At 40.5% G+C, this 21956-nt stretch overlaps 2 protein-coding genes across 4 annotated transcripts in view; one reads left to right on the top strand and one right to left on the bottom strand.

Moving 5' to 3' along the window:
• Window positions 1-130: 130 nt before the first annotated feature.
• The window catches only part of LOC309369562 (vertebrate ancient opsin-like), an 87697-nt gene continuing 65871 nt past the window's right edge, over window positions 131-21956 (bottom strand). For both annotated transcript variants that reach the window (XM_081910514.1, XM_081910515.1), the window contains one exon: window positions 131-2068. In XM_081910514.1, the coding sequence (XP_081766640.1) occupies window positions 1808-2068 (261 nt within the window). In that variant the 3' untranslated portion in view covers window positions 131-1807. The remainder of the gene's footprint in view (window positions 2069-21956) is intronic.
• On the top strand, window positions 15878-20068 carry LOC309369585 (G-protein coupled receptor 35-like). 2 transcript variants are annotated; one of them, XM_081910568.1, is made up of 3 exons: window positions 15878-15956; window positions 17938-18090; window positions 18683-20068. In XM_081910568.1, the coding sequence occupies exon 3, from the start codon at window positions 18695-18697 to the stop codon at window positions 19646-19648; it is 954 nt and encodes a 317-aa protein (XP_081766694.1). In that variant the 5' UTR covers window positions 15878-15956; window positions 17938-18090; window positions 18683-18694; the 3' UTR covers window positions 19649-20068. The 2 variants fall into 2 exon arrangements, with proteins under 2 accessions (XP_081766694.1, XP_081766693.1); XM_081910567.1 differs by having other exon boundaries at window positions 17938-18094.

Here is a 21956-nt window from a genome sequence, read left to right as displayed (position 1 = left end):
TACACATAGCAATATAGTTATCGTATATACGAATCCATTGTGAGGAATAGGATGGTGACGTTGCCAATTCAATGCATGATTGTTTTCATGTGGGATTTTGAATTTTTTACAACAAATAAAATGTCTGCTATAAATAAATGATAGCTTCTATTATTTAATTTCTTTAGCCTAAAGAGTATTCGGGATACACTATCAATAAATAACTGATTCAGAGAACCAAATTATTCTTTCATTCTAAAGAACATTCTTCTTTTATTCTAATGTAACCATTAATTTGCCATTAACTTAAGAAACCATTTATAACCCTTACGTACATTACCTCACGATGGATCTTGAAAGAGATAGTGAAATCTATTTGTGTCTAATTCCACTTTCTGTCTTCTGGAGATATCCAATATTCCCCAGTCAAGCGATAGCCATGTGTTCTGCTTTTATTTCAGTTGAATTACAACCAATTGTCCATTGCTGATTGAAGTCATTTGACATTCATAAACCCGAGAATGTAAATCGTTAGGAAAGTTTCTGTTGTTTGTAAGGACACATCAGTTTTGACCATTGTTGGTTATGCTTTCAAATGTCCAAACTGAACCATTTTAGTATAATTTTTAGTGTAAGGATTTTCATTTGGTACACATGAAGAATTTGATAGTTGTATCTACATATATACACTGAGGTCTGGGGAAATGTAAAAAATGAAAATGAAATGTACTGTCCTCTCCTAGGGAAAATAAACGTTTTTATGAAACCATTCTTGTTTAATGTTTCTTTAAGCTGACTCTGTAATTCTCCTTTCTTAATTGGAGTTGTTCAAATTTCCTAACCTACTTTCTTATCAGAATTATAGGGTTTCAGTTATTTTGCATTAGCCAGCTGAGAGAGAAAAAAGAAACTTTTAACCCAAACCCTGTATGTTGAGCTTAGATATGAATTGGTCACAAAATATCCAGCACTGTGTGCAACACTTTCAAAATTCTATTGTAGTTTTGACGTGAAATATAATTAAAAACTGTCTGGGGGAAAATGGGAAATTATTGCGTGCTCTGGCCAATGCTGATAGTTCATGCTAGAAGGGATGATTAGTAGTTGCAATATAGTAAGTAACAAAAAGAGAAATTAACTTCTCCCCATATCCAATATGAACCTTGATTGCACGATGTGAAATTGAAACTTCCACTTATGTGGTCACAGATGACACAAGACCATCAGTCCCTCTGCTTTAACAGTGGCCAACCGTTTTGGCAAGGCCGGCAGTGCCAAAAGTCCAGTTCAGAGTAAGACACAATGGCTCTTCATGCACAATGCCTACAGGTATCTCCATATGACTTAAGTTGGTTTTCCCTGTAACCTGCTTAGCTAGAAAGTGGGCAGCATTCTTGAGCAGAAAGTGGGACTGAACGATGCCAGAGGCAAAGCTAGAAGGTCTCCTGTGCTGTGCGTACATGCACATTATTATTATTTTTTATTAGATTTATATACCACCCTTCAACATAAGACCCTGGGGCAGTTCACATGCTTATGTTGTAGATTGACCACCAATGCTGTGTTTTGAGCATGGTTAAAATCTAGAGCATTTTCTCCTCTAGAAGAAAGAGTTTACCATACTATTTTCTGCATTCGAACTCTCCAAACACAGAATTAATACTTCAGTACCTCGAAGATCGAGTATTACCTTTCTGAGGGACACATAACATGCTGTCTGTGGCCCGGAGACAGACACCAATTTATGTTCATTAGGCACTCCCCAAGTCCTGCTCCTCTTCAGTTCTACCTGCTTCTCAGTCTGAAAGGGCAAAGAGTTTGCTTCCACTCAAGCACTGTAATGAGCTACAAGTAACACTGTTTGTTTTGCCTTGGGGCCATTGAGGGCTGTGGGTTCCGGATTCTGGAGGTTGACAGTTGCTTCTGGGTGTTCTAAGGACGGCTGTCCGGCTGAAGCAGCGACAAACGTGAAGTTATTGTCCTGTCTCGGGACAGTGCAGCACATTCGAGTAGACCTCAAGGAGCCTTTGTTGCTGGAAAGGCCTGATTTCCTGTCACATTTCAGGAGAGAGCAAAAGCACCTGTAAAACTGAAACACAAAGACAGGCGTTAAATAGAAATCTGCTGTGTGGTTGATTTGTTCTGCCATTGCACCGAGAGCGATGTGGTCCTCCTCTTCGATGTTCAATAGAGAAATGATATTCCGAGCTACTGTAGGGCAGGAATTATAAAATGAAATAAATTAGCAGATGCATTTAGAGTTCAATTTAGCAGCCAAATATTATTTCAGTGGAATTTGACTGCATTTGTAGTAATGCAGAGTTAACGAGTTAAATATTGTCTTTAGTTATTAGGGGTTGGAGCTAAGACTCCATGCTTTAGCTTGTCCTTAATTGTAGTTACTTTCTTTTTCCTATGCAGTTGCAGGTTAGCCTGTAATTTAATAAACAGCCTCTTGTTATGAGCCTACAGAGTCCCTCCCCCCCCCCCAAAAAAATCTCTTCAAATTTCCATAAATAAAAAAATAAACAGGCAGCTTTCTTGATGTAAGCCTTTGATGGTGGGCATTTCAAAACTGAACTTACAGTCAATACTGTGCATGCTTCCTCGGAAGTAAGTCCCATGGAATTCAGTGGGATTTGCTCCCTAGTAAGTGTGTTTGGGATTATTGCTTTAGATTATGTGCTAACAAAAACCTATTGGCTGGGATCCAAAGAACTGCTCAGAGCAGGAGCAAAGAGTGGAGTGTTTGTTCGTTTTCTCTTTGTACAGTTCACCACAGCTCCGTATTTATTTATTCAAATTTTGAATTTTACCCCACCTTTCTGTTTAAAATGTTCGAGGCATTTTAAAACAATTAAATTTGACAGCAAATAAAAGGGATAAAACAGCAAATAAACCTGCTCAGACTGAAAAGGCAGGGAAATGAAAATTTTAACAGAGCAACAGGCACATGCTGAAAAGGGAAAAGTGTGCTCACACAGTGATGGAAAGCCGAGAGAGAGAGAGAGAGAGATAGAGAGAGAGAGAGAGAGAGAGAGAGCGCTATGCTTTATAATGTGAATAGGGACCTCCAGGTGTTGCTTGATTACATTTTCCATCATGCTTGTCCTTTGCCTTATGCTGGCTGGGGCTAATGAGAGCTAGAGTCCCACAACCTCTGGAGGGTCCTAAAATTCCCAATCCCTACTTTATTTTCTTACATCTCTTTATTCCAGTTCGGCTTCTGAAAAATATTTTCATCTTATCGAACAACAGTCCTGCCTTGACTCCCTTTGCTGAGCCCTTAACATTAGTTACAATCATATGCTCTGTCTTATTTCCTAATTAGTATAAATGCATGTACTGCAAGGAGATGTAATCTCACGGGGCATATTGATGCATCTGAATTATTTGAAGGCATTAAAGAAGCCACTGGGTGAATTCCACATGGAGCTACTTCAAGGTCACCACCATATTTTAAAGGAAGCCCTACTGCTCATTTTACAAATTTGGGCTAAAAGAGGTCATGGCTCAATTTTTAGTCTTCAGGAAAGTGCATTAAACTTGGAATTAGAGGACAAAACCAAGTGCACACTAATTATTTTAAGCTACATTGTCATCAGTTACATCTGGTCCTCCTAAATTACCACCACCAATGATTACAAGGTCAGGTAGAAGTCAGAGACTGTAGCAACAAACCAGAAAACTGATTGAGCAACTCAAAAAATAGAATACAGGAAAGTAAGTGCATACTTCTGTATGTATGATCAAACTCAGTCTTCAACACTGAAGGCTGTGTTAGAGGAACCAGTTCCATTTTTCAACTGCATAATGGCATGTAGGAATGTTGAATTTGCCACTAAGTGCTACTATCTACATCGCTTGGAAGTAAGTGGCAAATCTCTCATTGTTTGCAATGGTCTCTCATGTTATTTATCTGAAGCAGTTTTACCCTGCTGTTCAGCTGACAAGGTTCCCAGAGTGGCTTACATAAGATCAATAACAAAGAAGACAGTCCCTGCCCTCGAGTTGGCAATCTAAAAGGTATGACATAAAAGGAAAAAGGGAGGATGTGGGAAGATAACAACAAGCAAACTCTTATTCTTAAAGTTACAGAGTTCTTATAATGAGCCACTTCAATGGAAACAGTTGAGGGAGGGAGAGAAGCCCATGAGAGTGGGCCCTGCTTTCAATCTTTCCTTCTGCTGTGGTCTGATGGAATGGTTGCACTTAGAAAACTTATTCTGTTTTTAAGTACACCCGGTGCAATAATCAAAGACCTTGAGATAGTGAAATTCAAAGATGGGACTGATGGGGACAGGAGGGCTATTCCATCAAAAGCCTTAAAATCATTGGTATTTTGTAGATCTTGGGGAAAGCTACAACAAGCTATAGCAAGGTGACAATGTGAAGGATAGCATATACTAGGGGTGGCCAACTCCCAAGAGATTGCAATCTACTTACAGAGTTAAAGGGCAAAAATGTTGAGCTTTTTTAGGGGGGAAGCTCCATTTTTGGGTGGTGCAGGGCAAAAATGTTGAGCTTTTCTAGGGGAGCCAAAGTTGTTGAACTTCTTTAGAGGGAGCCGGTGATCTACCGGTAATCTACCACAGACATCCAGTGATCTACCGGTAGATCATGATCTATGTGTTGGACGTGCCTAGCATATACTAACTGTGAGGGCCTTGGGTTGAACCAGGATGCAGATGTCTGTAGGTTTAAGAAAGTGTATGAATGCATATTTGTGAGTCTGTAAGGAAAGGGTAGCAACCCATTGGCTTCCTGTCATATATCATCTGTTTGCACAAGAAATACAATGCTGTATCTAATAGCAGTAAGCTTTCATAAACATCTAGGGTTGTGAATACCTAAGGCTGTGTGAACTTGTGATGTTACACTTGTATCACCAGAATATTCTTGCAAGAAATGAAACAAAAAACCCTCTGGCATTTCAGTCATGCTAAACTAATTTCTAGTCCTCTTAATGAGATACAAAAGATGAATCCAGACATCAGAAGACTAGTCCTACAGCCTTCTATTGACAGTAATCACAAGGTGTTGATACTGTATGGCCAAAACAATACATAATTTTAAATGCACCCTTCTTCCCCTTCTGCAATAAAAGCAGGAATTTCGAAACTTGTCATGGTCCTCCCTACTCAGCCAGTCACAGATTTGGAGTAAGGGAAGACACTATAGTAGTTGTTGATACAATTCTCCCAAAACAATCTGGATAAGCAGCCTTGGAAGACTTACAAAGTCTTGATAAACCAAAAGCCACAGAGGAGTGGAGAGAAAGGACACTGCTAGATATCTGAGGCTATTCTTTGAGCTGCTAGGAGGTTCACCTAAGGTGGCCACTTATGCACTGCCAAAAAGGAGAGAATGCACCCAAAAAGAGTACATAAGAGGCTACAGATTTGCAGAAAATATGCACTTGTTGATTTAGATGCACAGATGCAAATTTTAAAATAATTGCTAAAATTATTTAAAAATAAAATACATCATCTTACCACAGTGGGGGACTTTAGGATCAGGAGACCTGTGTGTGCCTGCTGTCCAGGTGTCAGCTTCTAAGCACCTGCTCTGTATTCTAAAGGTTCCTTACCTTTAAACTGACTTGAACTGGACTCTCCTCTGTAGAGTAGAACATATGAACTTCCTAGGTTCACTAAGAAAAATGTTGAGCACTGAATGAGATGGAGGCTCCAAGTAAGAGCACAGTTGAAGAGGCACTCCTCAACTAGGAAAAATAGAGCTGAGACTCAAGATTCAGAACCTCCACCAGAACATAATGCCTGAATTTAGGTTTAGCAACTGTTGGAGCAAGATGTAGGGCTGAGAGCATTGCAGACTGCGTCCAAACTGCTTCTCTGTATTGCTACCTACCTGGTTCTTTAATACCCCTCACCTACCCAGTACATCATCTGATTTGTTGCTTGCACTGACCTAATTCTTCAGTGATCAAGGTGGAGTACAAAGGACTCTAGTTCTGTCTGCCAAGCTTTCTGGTTTTGGTGTACAGTGGTACCTCAATTTAAGAACAGCCCTGTTTATGAATGATTCGGTATACAAACTCCACAAAACCGGAAGTAGTGTTGCGGTTAGCGAATTTCACCTTGGTTTATGAACAGAAGCCAAATGCTGGAAGGGCACCGGCGGTGGGAGGCCTCAAAGTGTGCCTCGGTTTAAGAAAGGCTTTGGTTTAAGAACACACTTCTGGAATGGATTAAGTTCGTAAACCGAGGTACCACTGTATATGTTCAACATAGCGTAGATGTTCAACATCTCACAGGCCCTCTGTGGCTGGGCAGGATAAACATCTGGCCATTGGGTCAAATTGTTCTTAGTTTGCTATTTTCATTTGTTCACTGCAGAGCAGGCAGAGGAGCTAAGAAATTTAGATACAATGAAAACTTGAATTGGATGTTATAGGATGACCACATCCCCCCAAATGTAAGCTGTATATCAACTTTCAGTGCCCCAGACATAAAGCATATGACTTTGCCTGTGGTCTGTTTTTATTTTTTGCACAGTTAAGACATCCAGTGTTAATATTTTTTAACAAAACTTACACAGACAGCTACATGCCTGCAGGGTATTCCTTAGCTGCCCTGAAGCCTTTTGCTTCTTTCTCCATAGATGAATGAATGTTTACATCACATTTCCTGGAAATATGTCATACTAGAAGCTTTTCCACCCGGCAAGTAATTACTATAGAACAGAGCATTACCTGTAAGAGGAATGTAGGCTCCCTGGGAAACCATTGCAACATAATTTGGGTTTTCTTGCTAAATGAGCTTTTGCTCCACAGCTCAAGCAGAGGATTATGGATCCTTTATACTGCTGACTAGTGCCATGCTTGGCTAAATGCGAGTATTGATTTTGGGTGCTTCAGTGAGCTCCAAGCTGGAGAATGGGTGATTTATAGGAATTAGATCCTGTAAGAAAGTGATGTCCACTCTGGATTTTGGAACACTGTTACTGTTAATTTTTTTTTGTAGAATTTACATCACAGCATGGTGAAACTGTAAACTGTTTTTCCATGACTGCTTTTCACGGAGCAAAAGAGTGTGAAAAAAACAGGCAAGGTTGCCTGCACAGAGCTCCCATTAGAAGGAAAACGGAAACATATAAAAATACTCCAGTTCATCTGTTTGGTGGAAAGGTAACAGCAGCGACGGGCTGAATCTGGTCCCTGCTCTCCCATCTGAACAGTCTGAAATTCTTGAGATTGTTAGCTGCTGTATAAGAGAAAGGAACCTCTGTGCACACAGCTTCTAGCATAATAAAGACTAGAAAGCCAAGTGGAATTGTGCCTGCAGAAGTCTGCAACATACCAAATGCAGTCAAAGCGCACTGGGAAAACTTTTTTCTTCTAATCAGACTTCACCATGACATAGGATATGCCGTAACAGTCCACTCAGAAGTAAATCCTATTGACTTCAAAGATATGTTCTCCAGTGTACGGGCATATAAGATGATTGCAGCCTAATAGGTATGTCTTGTTAAAAGGTGGTCCTATTTAGTTCAAAGACAGTATCCCCACAGGCTTATCTGCTCAGAAGTAAATCACATTTCGTTCAAAGACACGTCCTCCCAGGTAAAGTGTAGAACTGTAGACTGAATATAAATCTACTGTATATTTTGGAAAGTGGTCCATCTGTTTGTTCAAATGTCTCTTGAGATAGTCTCTTGGGGAAACTCAGCCAAATGGGTGGGGTATAAATAAATTATTATTATTATTATTATTATTATTATTATTATTATTACTTAGCACAAGGGTTTCAGAGGCAGAGAAGCCAGTTTTTGTCTACATTTGGATACCGGATGCTATTTTGAATCAAGAAAGTGGACCAAAATTTTCAAATTTGCCCCTATTTGGATGCCTCTGAAGATATTGTTGCCCAAGCTGGCATGATGGTACCTGAGATTTAGGAGCAGGGTTTGGTTTGTATTTGGATACTGATGGATGAAATGGTGTGGTGAACCATTCCAAACTGTGCCAATTTGGAGGCCTCTGGAAGTACTACCATTCCAGTTTGGCGTGACAGTACTTGGGCTCAATGAGGTTTTTTTGTCTATGTTTTGACACCGTTGGACACCATTTTGAAGCAAGATGGCGGATGCAACCATTCCAAACTGCTGATTTGGACACCTTTGAAGATAACAGGGCCCAATTCCCCACAATGGTTCCTGAGATGGGCTTTGGTCTATGTTTGGATTTCTTTACTACAAGTATGCAAGCTTTCACAATTTCCCATTTGAAATTAAGTGAAGCCCATAAAAAATAAAATTCAGCACCAAATTTCCCAACACCATTTTTGGGTGTTGTAGTTTCATGACCTAGATAGGATTTTTTTGGAGGGTGGCAGAACTTATTCCATCACGCCTTTCAAAAGTGGAAATGACATTTTGCGACCTTCACGGTTACTTTTGCAGTATCAAAAAATCATAAGCAGTTCTGATATAGAAAAGCAATTTTCTGCTTCCTCTCTATATAATAGGATGAACTGTAATGGTGAGGTTTTGTGAAACAATGACAGGGAACGTCAGTTCAGAAGCTGAAAATCAGGTATCTGGGGAAGATTTTACAACCCGTTTTTAGCTCGAAAAACCAGGCCCAACTCCTCCATTATTCGTGATTAGGTCAAACCTTGGTTTACACAAATAGACGTGCCCCTTCACATGTAGCTCAAGTATTGGAATTCAAACCCTGGGAATCATTGACATAAATCAGCATAAAAATCCTGGTGGCTATGAGCCAATAGATCTCTGGATAACCAAGGGCCACTTTCCCTTGTCACATGGTTTTTTATTTATTTCACTTCCCATGAAACATCCCAAGGTTTTTTTAAAAAAATATTTTTTAATTGAGTTTAACATATAAATTATAAAATGTACCACACAACTTTATCACTTATACAATCTTTTTAGACTTCCATCAGCACCTCTGAAAATCCACCATTGTAATCACTTCTTCTGCATTTCTCAATTTTATATTACCTTTAAATCTCTAACAAACATCCTCCCCTTTAACCATTTTTGTAACAATTCCAATAATACTCCTCACAAAACATCTTGCAAACCTACAAGCATTGTCGAAACATCCCAAGGTTTTTTAACAATAAAAACATCAGTGAGAAAATGTGTATAGATACGAGATAAAAAGTGGGATTTAAAAGAATTTCCCCTTTAAAGGCCTTTTGGAAGGGGAAGGCCTTCAATCAGTGCTCATGCTTGACTGATAGATGAGAATTCCAAATAGGAGATGTCACCACACTCTGGATTTGTATGTAAGGATGACTGGGCTAGTTAAGGTGGTGGGTCACTGGAGTCTTATACCCCCATCTGCCCAAACAAATAAAATAAAAGGAGAAATAAAGGTATGAGATATGGGGGCGGTGCTCAAGTCAACCACCCCCCAGGCCACTCCCTTAAAATGCCCCTTGCTCAAATCACTTGGACTAACATTCATTGAAAAATCCACCTATTTCTCACCCACTTCCTTCAAGTGGATTCTGTGTTCCAGATGTTGCTCTTAACTTGGACGACTTGCTCATTGTTTGAAAGCTAAGCAGTACCATGAGGATAAAACAGTCGGATCCGCCCTGTGGATGTACTCCATTGTCTATAGACAATAGATCCCGCAAGGCAATGCACAAAAATGAACAGTTTCTGCATTCTCTTTCAGAAGGCAATTGTTGGCTTTTGTAGCTACTCATTAATTCTCGCCTGTGCTGTCCTTTGGCAGCATTCCTCACCGCTCTCATGAATGCACACTGACATGCAAATCAAGTATTCATTGTTGCTAATTGTGCCACTGATGTGACTCTAGCTTTTATTTCTTGGCTCTGGTGTGAAAGGGTTGTTTTAGTTCATATCCTATCTGATGAGTCATCATAATGAGAGACCAGCTCTTCTGAAATGGTCTACCTTTCAGTAGCAACCTGCCCTCACATGAAGAGACAAAACTCTAATATGATTTGGTGTTGATCCCCAAGCCCCCTTATTTCAAGAAATCCCCAACAGCTATTTACAATGATATCATCATTCCAGTAAAGCAAAATAAGAGATAGCATCACATGCAAAACCAAGCAACTGAAAACAGTTTAGAAATCAGAACTTTACAGAATTGGGAGAGCAGAAAACAGTTATTAATGCCTAGACAATTACAAAGTAGGTTCCAACTGAATCTCCCAACATAGGAAGCTGCCTAACACCAAGTTGGACCATTGCTTCACCTAGCTTAGTATTGTTTGCATAAACTGCCAATAGGTTTACAGCAGGGGTCAGCAAACTTTTTCAGCAGGGGGCCGGTCCACTGTCCCTCAGATCTTGTGGGGGGCAGGATTATATTTTGGAGAGAAAAAATTGAATGAATTCCTATGCCCCACAAATAACCCACAGATGCATTTTAAATAAAAGGACACATTCTACTCATGTAAAAACACTCTGATTCCCGGACCGTCCATGGGCCGGATTTAGAAGGTGATTGGGCCGGATCCAGCCCCTGGGCCTTAGTTTGCCTACCCACAGTCTACAGGATGTGGAGCTATTAGGGTTAAATCTGGATCCTTCTGTATTCAAAGATGTTCTCCCTTTGAACTATGGTCCTTCCCCACACCTGGGAAGATGGTAGCTTTATAGGGGTCAATTTTGGTGACTGCTTACCTTCATGCCAGCCTTGGTTCAGAACCACCAGCTATGTCTGTGCAACCATAAAAAGGTAAGGTAAAGGGACCCCTGACCATTAGGTCCAGTCGTGGCTGACTCTGGGGTTGTGGCGCTCATCTCACTTTATTGGCCGAGGGAGCCGGTGTACAACTTCCGGGTCATGTGGCCAGCATGACTAAGCTGCTTCTGGTGAACTAGAGCAGCACATGGAAACGCTGTTTACCTTCCCGCCAGAGCGGTACCTATTTATCTACTTCCACTTTGAGGTGCTTTTGAACTGCTAGGTTGGCAGGAGCAGGGACTGAACAACGGGAGCTCACCCTGTTGTGGGGATTCGAACCGCCGACCTTCTGATCGGCAAGTCCTAGGCTCTGTGGTTTAACTCACAGCGCCACCCATGTCCCATATGACTACTAATATCAGCCTTTCAGAATGGGGTTGCAACTCAGATTGCTCGCTACAGTTGCCACAAAAGCTTTGGTAGAATCAGCAGGTAGAACTCTCTTCATTTAAGAGCAGAATATGTGGAAATAAAGCACACTTACAGTGTCCTTAGCTAAAGTAAGTTTATGGAAATGGCCAGTTCTTATGTGCAGATGTTTGTGAATTTAAGAAATATTTTCAATTTTTAAAAAGGTGAGTTATCACTGTAAATCCTTTGAATTATGCAGTGTATTGGAGATTTGCATGTTCAGTGAAGCATCTTCTCTGTGTGTCATGTACTTCATGCCTAAAGAATTTGCCCACCTTAATTTAAATATTGCCTCTAAAGACATCAACCTATTATGGAGCATTCCCCCCACCCCCACAAACCCTCAAAGCTAAATCATGCCCTCGATTCTACATCAAGGACATCTTCAGCACTTGATACCTTCCTTGTTCTCTAAATTTCTTTAGCAGAATTCCATGTCAAGGACACTAGTGGGCAGTATAAACTTTTGAAATAAAATAAAGATAATAAGTCTTTTCTATCCCGCCTTTCAGCAGAAAACTTCCAAGACAGCAAAAAACTGAAATTGAAATATAGTAAAACAATAAGGGATACCAATACAATAATTAAATAGTAATGGCAGAATTTTGAACTCCCCGGAAGCACCACACATAGAATTGTAATGTCTGAGGGTAACCTCCTGTAGTACAACTCCCTGCAATGCAGGAATCTCAGCTAGATCATACATGACAGATGGCCATGCAATCCCATCTGAAAAACCTCCAAGGAAGGGGAGTCCACCACCTCTCATAGGAGTCTGTTACAAAAATTGAACCATGGACAGCACCTGCCTTTATGACAGAAGAAGTGTTTGGATTTGATATCCCGCCTTTCACTCCCTTTAAGGAGTCTCAAAGCGGCTAACATTCTCCTTTCCCTTCCTCCCCCACAACAAACACTCTGTGAGGTGAGTGGGGCTGAGAGACTTCAGAGAAGTGTGACTAGCCCAAGGTCACTCAGCAGCTGCATGTGGAAGAGCGGAGACGCGAACCCGGTTCCCCAGATTACAAGACTACCGCTCTTAACCACTGCACCACACTGGCTCTCGACAGGTATCGAGGAGCTTTTACAGCTCCTTCCCTTCTGAGGAAGCTTCCAAGGGCCACATGCTAGAGGCAAAAGTGGGTGAAACAATCCGTGTAAAGTTTATCTTTGTATGCTAGGACTGGTTTCTTCTCTCTCTCTCTCTCTCTCTCTCTCTCTCTCTCTCCCTCCCTCCCTCCCTCCCCCCCCCCATCCAGAGAAGCAGGAGACATTATCAGAGTTCGGGGACACATCCTCACACTCAGGGTGTGACCAGTGAATAACAGCTGCCTGGAAATAGTGGGGTGAATGTGTGATCTCTCTTTCTCTCTTCCCATGTCTCCCTGCCACAGTCTGTTACACACACACATACAGAGAGAGAGAGAAAGAGAGAGAAGAGAGAGAGAGTGTGTGTATATATATATGTGTGTGTGTGTGTGTGTGTGTGTGTATATGTATGTATGTATGTATATATGAATGAACAAGATCATGCAGATACACCCAAACACCCTATAATCACAATGACATTTTTTCAAAAATAAATAAATGAAGCTTTATCTCATTTGAGATTTAAGCTTCCATCTCAAGACTCAAGCCAAAAACTACATCTTTTTCTGTGTTACCAACTAGCATGTCTATTTGTTTTAATTCACCTCCCTCCCCAAGAATAACCTGTAGCTCAAAAGATATTTTCTAAAGGAAACTTGTCAAGTGAAACTTGTGAGACATAACTTTTAAAAAAAAAAAATGAAATGCCTTTGTGCAAAAGGAAGTTTATTTGGGGGGTTGGGGAGGGTGACTAAGCTGTCTTAGCAGGTATCAACAAGATATTTCACAAGCAATTATCTGATTCATAGACCTCTTATTCCAAGCTGTAAAATGAAAAGCACAGGCCTTTGAAGATAAAAGGCCTAAGAACTGGAGTGCCCACTCTCGCCTTGTTGCTTTGGCAGGCAAAGCTTACTGTTGTGGCATGTTGTCTTTCAATTACACTGAAAGTATTTCTGCTCCAAACAAATCAGTTGCTGAAATTGAAGCACATCTGTGCTCTGTTGAGAGACAATAGAGGGAAAATGTTGGTTGGTGGAGAAAGCCACAACATTTGGGGTCTAATTTTATGTACTTGAAGATTGCCTCTGCCAGTTGCAGATGGTGCTCAAGCAGACTAGTGGCAAAGATTTATGAGGATGTGGCAAGTCAGACAGCGGTTGCTTAGATGAATATGATATGAATCAATTTGATACATTTTGGTGATATAGCGCTATATATATATTTTAGATAAATAAATGAAAAGCCTAAAAATAAACTGGAGGAAGGAAGCTGAGTCATTTACCGTATTTCCTGTGAAGAAAACAATGCACCCAACAATTAAGAAAAACATAACTTAATGAGAAAAAACTCAATGGAACTGGACAAAAGGTGTGTGGCTAGTTCACAGTGGCGACAAATATCCAAATACTTTGTAGCCAGTTAGCGTTATTTTCAGTGCTCAGGCAAAGTTAGCTCAACATAACTACTGATGGCAAGCAGTAACTCTTTTGGGCTGTGCCTGACCCAAGTGGTTGAAAAAAAATGAAGTAAACTGCACTGGACTTGTTTGAAAACCTATAGCAGGCAGAGACCTAAGGGCAATCTGTTTTTGTTTGAGCCTTTGCATGTTTATATGGACGATAAGTCCCACATATTTAACTGCTAGAGGGGCATCTGTGTTACTCTCCTGCCCTAAATACTGTAAATCAGTGGTTCCTAATTTGCTTGTTACTGCAGACCCCCCGTTTTTCAAAAGCCAAGCTATGGACTCCCTACTTTGGAAAATTTTGATATCGGTAGTTTTTGTTATGTGAATGCTGCCACGGACCCCCTGGGTGGGTTATGCGGATCTGGGGCCCTCAAACCACCAGCTGGGAACCACGGTTGTAAACAAACAAGTCTATGTTTATCTTGGTGGGGAGACCCTGTAGGCACCAGAGAAGGCCTCTTCAGGCACACGTGTCCCCACAGCCATCATATTGGTGACTCCCTGTTTATGCAATGAGAAATTTGTCATTTCAACAACATCCCCTGGGATTTGTCTAACAGTGCAACATCATCCATCTCACACATGATATAAAACAAAGCAAACGCTGATTTTCATAAATATTGGTGAAACTGGGATATTTTAAACACATTTTATTACTGAGGAGGCAGCTGAACATGTACATGTTTTCTGTATAAGTTTGCAAATAGTTACAAATCACTTCTGAAGAAATTAATTGTTGTAACAGTCTCTTGCTTACCTTAGACCTCCCTCCTGGAGTTCTCTGTGATGCTGCTGGCTTCATCTTTCAAGGCAGTCAGTCTTCTGTAGTGGGAATGTTACCTTGAATCTGCACAGCATTTTTAGTCTTCAACTCGCCTCAACTCACAATTTCCATATAACGGGCTGGGAGGAATTGAAGACTGAAAATGACATACAGGGCAATCAAACGCCACTTTTCTGAGAGGCAAGAGTCCTGAGATTGATGTCTGCTGTGTATGATTACCTGAAATTTTCATGGGAAGAAACCATGATAAAGACCATAGGGGAGAGATTTGTTTATACAGAGAAAATATTTTAGAAAGCTCCTTCCTGGTTCTGCTGGAATTTGCAGTTTATTTTGATGGCTTTTACATATCCTTTCTTTTTGGTTAAGAAAGTAAATGCTTTCACACAGTGGAAAGCCATCAACATTTCACCTAAAGAGAAACAGGAATTAATTATCATTCCCAAACATGCACATGGTGTCCACCACATGGTGTGTGGATTCGATTTGCATTGCACAAGGCAACTGCTTTGCTTGACTGTCTTGCTTGAAGATAAAAAAAAAAATATTGCTTCTGATTTAATGGAGCAATACAGGTAACAAAGCTTAAATAATAAAAGTAAAAACTTTGACAGAAAAGAATGTCATGAGAGTGTCAAATAGAGAGGTACTTATACACTACTAACTGACATAACTTTCCACCCTGAGTTCTGATTGATACTTTCAACCATTTAAATCCATAATGCCAATCCTTTGGATCCAGAAGGTTAATGAGTAGTTTGGTGATGTTGGTCCATTTTCATCTGTTGCACCAAACATAAACCAAACTAACAGTTGTAAAGATGCGACTCAATGGCTTGAAATGAGAAACCTGGTTTTCTGCTACTAGAGCAAGACACGAGAAGTCTTGGACCAGTACGTAATCCCCCTTCCTGTTGCACTCAGAAGGAGCAGAAGTTTTCGGCTTTAAACAAATGTTAGTTCTGCATGATGCCCAAACTCAGGGAATGTGTTTTCTTTAAACCTATGATTAGTGAAAACAAGCAAAGATCTGAAACCATGGTTTGAGCTTAACTTGCTCTCACCAATCATACAGAGCCATATCAAGACATTTTCCTGTCTGGGGCAGAGCAGCAAATAGTGCCCAGTTCAACAGTTGAGGTCTATAGAACCTAAGGCTGGTCAAGTTATTTTGCCACTTGAGGCAGAAAACTCCATGTATGCCTATTCCCCTCTCTGGTAGGAAGTAAATAAATAATAAATATTTGTTGCCTTTAATGATATGCAGAGTTAACTGCATGACCAATGGTACAGCTAGCCTAGAATTCTAACAGTCTAACACATGCATAACAAAATACTAACTTGTGTCACTTTTTATTCTGATTTAGTTTTCTTGTGTGTAGCTTCCTCGCTAGGTGTATTTTAGAAAATTTTAAACAAGAAGTGAACATCTAATTGTGCAATCTTGCACATATCTACTACGCAGTATAAATCCCATCAGTTTCAACAAGGCTTACTCTCAGGTAACAGGCAATAGGATTGCAGTGGAAAGCAAATGACTTGCAATACTAGGAATGAGAAATGTTTTCTCAATGACACAAGAGTGAAATGAAACAGCAGTCTAGCATTTCTGACATCTCTTAGAGAAGAGATACTCTGCCTGTGTCTTCCTTTTGGTTTTTAAGAAAGCCACAGCCCAGCCCTTTAGCACGCAAGTGTCTGAACTGTTTAATACCACACATCCCATAGGTCAGGATGCAACAGCTCTACATCACAGACATAAAGAGACAGTACAAATAAGGCAGATTTTTCTGGCTTATTTTTAGAAAGGCACTGGTGTTGGTGTTTGTCCTTTCCTAAAATAAGCACTGCGTACAACCTTCAAATGAGTTATATTCATACTTGTACACAAGGTTAGTAAATACAATAATTACCTGCATTCTATAAGACTATTCAAATGAGTAGAAGCAGAAGTAATTCAATTAGTCTAATCTTTCCATATTTCTGTAGAAATCATTCCTAGGTGGTAGCTTTCCAGTGTGGTAACCTACTTAATTCCATGTGTTTCATTATTACGTTTCAAGTGCTTACAAAGGGCAAGGATATAACTCAGTAGAGGAGGACAGGCTTAGAATGTAAATAGTTCTAGGGTCAATTAAGGCAGGAGATGATGAGGAAGACCCCTCGGTCTGACATGCTGAGGAGCTGCTGATGGTCAGAGTAGACGATAGTGGACCAGATGGGACAAATAGTCTGACCTGGTTTAAGGCTGTTTCTATTTGTAACTACATCTTGTAATTTACACACTAAGATTAAAACAAGGCGCCTTGGGGCACCTGAAGGACCAACACATTTATTATGACATAAACTTTCATGGACTACAGACCACTTCATCAGAAACATTTAGTGCTATCCTGATATATAACTATCCCATCAGCTACATTCATTATTATTACAGGCTGGGGACGCCCTATCCCAGAGATAGCTAATGTAACAAATGAATCCAGTGACCATCAACATCAACCAGTATAGCCAATGCTCAGGGATGATAGGATTTGTAGTCAAACAGCAACAAGAGAGCACCATGTTGGCTACCCCTGCCCTAACCCGTGACATTTCTATGTTGAAAAGCCTACAAACCTTCTGTTGAAAATGAAAGCAGGAAACCAGTTTAATTTTATACTAGAAGTACCAATAAGGGCTGTGGGAGTTTGTGACCCTAAACTTTTCTCTGAAGTTATTGGAAGCTGCCTATATGAGATCAGGCTTTTCCCACCATCCAGCCTAGACTGTGGTGCTCTAGGGTCTCAGACGTTGGCTTTTTCCATTGCCTACTTCCAGATCAGAGGCCCTGGTCTTTTGTGTATTTACTTGGTACTGAACATAAACCCCAAGCCTGATCCCTGACACAAATTAGGTCCTGGTCATCACAGCACTCATTAGTCAAAATGGGGCACTAGTTGTAGTTCAGCAGTCAATTCAGCAACTTGGATAAAGAACACGGCTTTGAGACTTCCTCTTGTTACTTATATGGCATGTCTGATTGCTGTAAGTGAGGACAAGAAGGTAGAAGAGAGTGACAAAAGTCAGCATTTTGACCAACGTTGGGCTGTATTCACATCGCAGTCTGGTTGAACTGATCCATTTTAACCTCCATGTGTGACAGTGGCCCAACTCTAGCAAAGTCCTAATGCTTTAGGCCAGAATGTTAGCATCCACAGAAACTGTTTGGACTCTTCTTTCTTTGGAAAAATATGAATTATGTTGATCAATGTGTTGATTAAATATAGATTAATTGCTGGGGGAAGGAAATGGGGGTAGGTACAACAACAAAACTATCACAAGGGAGTGAGAAGGGCATGAGGAACCAGAAGAGAACCTGGCAAGATATGCTTTGAGTTTCTGAAGCTTATCGATTTGTGAGGAAGGGCTGGGTTTCCTCTTCCAACGGACGCTGCACAGTTATGCTTCAGATAGTACTAATGCTATAGCACTTGCTTGCAGAGCTCCTGTTGAACTAGCCTCCTGAAAAGGAGGCTGCATCAAATGGAACAAGTGGTACTATCAGCTCTCAGATGAAAGGCTTCATATGGCCTTCAGATGATCAAGGTGATGTTACACTGAACACTTCCTTGTGGGCACCTGGAGTCAGATAAGGCAGGTAATCATTTCTTTGTTTCTTTGTTTACATTTTGCATTATGCTGCTAGATTAAGATATTGGTATTATAGATATATAATACTACAGAGAAGTCAGTCATGATATATAGATCTGAAAATAGGCTCTAAAGAAGCACATCAGGAAACTAGACAGAATGGGCACATCTGAAAGTTTCAAACCAATATGTACCCATGTTTTGAAAGATGGAACAGATACGTTGGTTTGAAACTGATATATACACTTGCAGCAGGAATGATTGTGCCCATGGACAAAGCCAGGATTTTTGTGGGGGGGCAGGCCTTTTGGGGGGGGCAGAACCTTAGTTTGCTATGTATTTTTATTGAATTTTATTGATTGGGGGCAGCTGCCCCTCCCTGCCCGCTCCCAGCTACACCCATGATTGTGCCCCATATGCTATTCCGGGAAACAATAATTTTTTGGCGTCTAGTATTGTCCTACTCTGAATCAAGGAGGTTAGGAAACAGTGAAGTTGAACCAGGTGCTGTTGTTAAAACAATCAATCAAGCTTTAAAGATCTCTGTGTTCCATTTTTGCTACTTGTTGTTTTATTTTTTTAAATCTCTTTACAGAAACTTGTCATAATGGCAAACTGCAGTGAAATCAAGATGGATAAGAACATAGTCACTTTTGAATATGTTCTCTACAGCCCAGTCACTCTCTTTGGAGTCATATTTAATACAGTTGCCTTGTGGGTGTTCTGCTTGAAATTGGGCAAATGGACAGAGACCAGAGTTTACATGATCAGCTTAGTCCTGGCAGACTACACACTGCTCCTTACCTTACCATTCATAATGTACTTTCACTACTATGAATGGCCCATTGATACTTTTTGCTTGGTTGTATTCGGAATCAATTGCATGAACATGCCAATGAGCATGGGCGTCATCATGCTAATAGCGATAGACCGGTACATTGCAATCAAACATCCTCTGAAAGCCAAAGTAATCAGGTCTCCATGGAAGGCAGCTCTTTTCTGCTTATTTGTCGGGCTCTGCTGTTTAGTTTATACAATCACACGCATTCGGTCATTCAACATTAAAGAAGGATATGTTTGTTTTTATTCACACTTTGGTGAAAATGCGCCTCATGCCCTGATCAAACCTATTGTTTTCTTTTTCATACCACTGGTCATATTGTTGTTTTGTTCCATACAAGTCATCCGATGCCTCAGGAAGAAACATAATGCTGGTCCTCATGAAGAAAAGTTAACCCAGAAAGCCACCTGGGTGGTCTCAGTGAACTTGGCCACTTTCATTATATGCTTCCTGCCTTTCCACTTAAGCTTTCTGCTTAGTTATGTCCTGAAGGCTGTCAGAGGATCGGACTGCAAGTTGCAGAATGTCATGCATATAACTTCATGCATAGCCAATCTGAATTGCTGCTTAGATGCCGTGTGCTATTATATGGTTACTAAGGAATTCCAGGAAGCTGCAGCTCTCTTGCCTCCCTTCAGCGCAATGCAATCCGGGTCCAACTTAACTCAAGATTTACAGCTGCAAAATAAAGCACCTGAAATGGCACCATTAAAAAGTTAAACACCTGAAATTACAATGCCATTTTAAGAGGCATGTAGTTTCACCTTTGGAGTACTATGTCCAGCCAATCAAAACCTCATACTTAGGACATTATGTCAAATAAAGCTCAGCAGACAAAGCAAAGACAGTACAGAAACCCAGTATTGTGTTTATTGTAATTTATACATTTTTATCTGAACTTGGTGCCCTGAATTGTCACTGATCAGTGTCTTGGTTTAAGGTCTCCTGTTGAAACATCAGATTATGCTCTTATTTACCGGTAATGCCTTTCATCCAAATATGTCTCTATATCCAAGATGGTACTTTGTACAGTATTTTGAAAACCTGCCTTTGTACTTTCCCAGTGATTTTAGTTTGCAGCTGATACAAGCTACAATGCTTTGTAAATTTGTTTTAATACAGAGAGAGAGAGAGAGAGAGAGAGAGAGAGAGCGCGCGCGCCACTGGGAACCCTGTGTGAGAGTGCTAGATATAATAAATAAATCAATATGATTTTTAAAAATACTGGCTTTATTTCCAAACGTTTTTGACAAAACATGTTCTTAAGGTGATGGTACTTACTGCACTGTTTCATCCCTGATATAAATGAATGATGTCCTTAGTCTCTTACTTAAATGGTGGTGGTGTTAATTAGGGTTTTTCCACTGTTTTGAGTTTTGTTTATGTGCTCGTCAGCAGATAATAGCATCAACCGCCGAGGAGATCTCCTGACAGTTTTGCTGATTGTGTCAGAATTTTGGCAGAGAGATTGCCCAGAGCTGCAGGGAGAACCTGCAAGCACCGAATATAGATACAGAATTTGATTCTAGTAAATTAGTAGCACATATATATGCTACTTATTTGCTAGAATCATTGTTAATATGAGTCACTCATATTTCTATGAGGCCTGTGACATTTTAATACACTAGACTTCCTAGTTCTCCTTAGTGTGAAATGAAGGCACACAAGAGTCCACGGGGTGCACAGTTGGAGCATGCCTCAGGTCTAGCTGCTATTGGTGTTGCTATCCTTCTGGATCATGCTCCAGGTGGGCTATAAAATTCAAATTCCTAAGGAGATGTAGAGGACATCACACCATGGTATATATACAGCATGAGAAAGGAAGTTCATTCATTCATTCATACAAACAAACAAACAAACAAACAAACAAACAAACAGGAAACCATAAGGGCTTCTATCATAGTTCCCAAACATTTCCCCAACAAATCTGCCTTAATTATTTATCTAATGATATTAACATCATCATTAAACCTGCTGATAAAGTAGGGGGAATTGCCATCATGAATAGAGAGGATTATGTGGATTAGGCTACTTGCCAACTTTCTGATTCTCGATTTTATATTAAAATTACTAAAGATCCTACCGACTCTACAACCACCCTTTTAAAAACTGTGTTGCAACATGCATACACCATGGGTTTCATTGATAAACACACATTTGAATTTCTTCTGCCACCTTATCCCCACACCTATTTTCTACTGTTTACCTAAGATTCATAAGAATTTAAGTTCTCCCCCATGTAGACCGATAGTTTCGGGTTCTGGTTCCGTCCTGGAATCCGTGGCCAAATTTCTAGATTCTTTCTTACAACCCTTCTTTGTTTCCAAACATTTTCCTCAAGTGATGTTGACTTCAAACAGGTCCCTCCACTCCTGCACTGGCACAACACAGATTTACAAAAAAAAAAGAAGTCGTTGTAATTGTGGCTCATGTAACCTTCTAGTGACATGAGAAGACCTTGGAAGTAGGCACCAGGGAGAAGCCATGGGCATTGGAGTACGTAAGGGCTGAATCCAGGACTGAGAGTAGGTGGCAAGGAATCATGCATTTTCTCTACTCCAATGATGGCTGAGATGTGGTCCTCAAAGTGTTGCTAAACTATCTTCCATCGCCCACGTACATTGCTGGCTCAAGTTAATGGGAGTTGTTGAACAGCAACATCTGGATGGCCAGAAATTTGCCACCCCGATCTATTCAAATTGCAACGACCCCAATTATCCTGTGCTTCATGCAAGGCCATTTCTGCAGGTTGAATTGATAAGCCAGAGATGCATCTTTAAAACTGCACTGAAATGATTTTTAAAGGACATTGGTCCAACCACGATGCTGTCAGTGATGCGGTGCTAAGGGGACTTCTTATCACTTACGGTGGGGATGCCCAGTAATGCAGGCATTTTGGGGAATGGGGTCCTCAGACGTATTCAGAATGGTTTGTGAGCCCATGGATTTCTCATCCCAGTTGTTTTTCCTGCCCCCTTTTTGAAGGCTTGAATGCTGGTATAAAGAATAAGGATTTACTGGCTATTTT

The sequence above is a fragment of the Podarcis melisellensis genome, assembly GCF_964234715.1.
Source record: "Podarcis melisellensis genome assembly, chromosome: 5".
Taxonomy (NCBI): domain Eukaryota; kingdom Metazoa; phylum Chordata; class Lepidosauria; order Squamata; family Lacertidae; genus Podarcis; species Podarcis melisellensis.
Note: the sequence above shows the minus strand (reverse complement) of the source record. Positions and strands in the feature narration are given on the sequence as shown.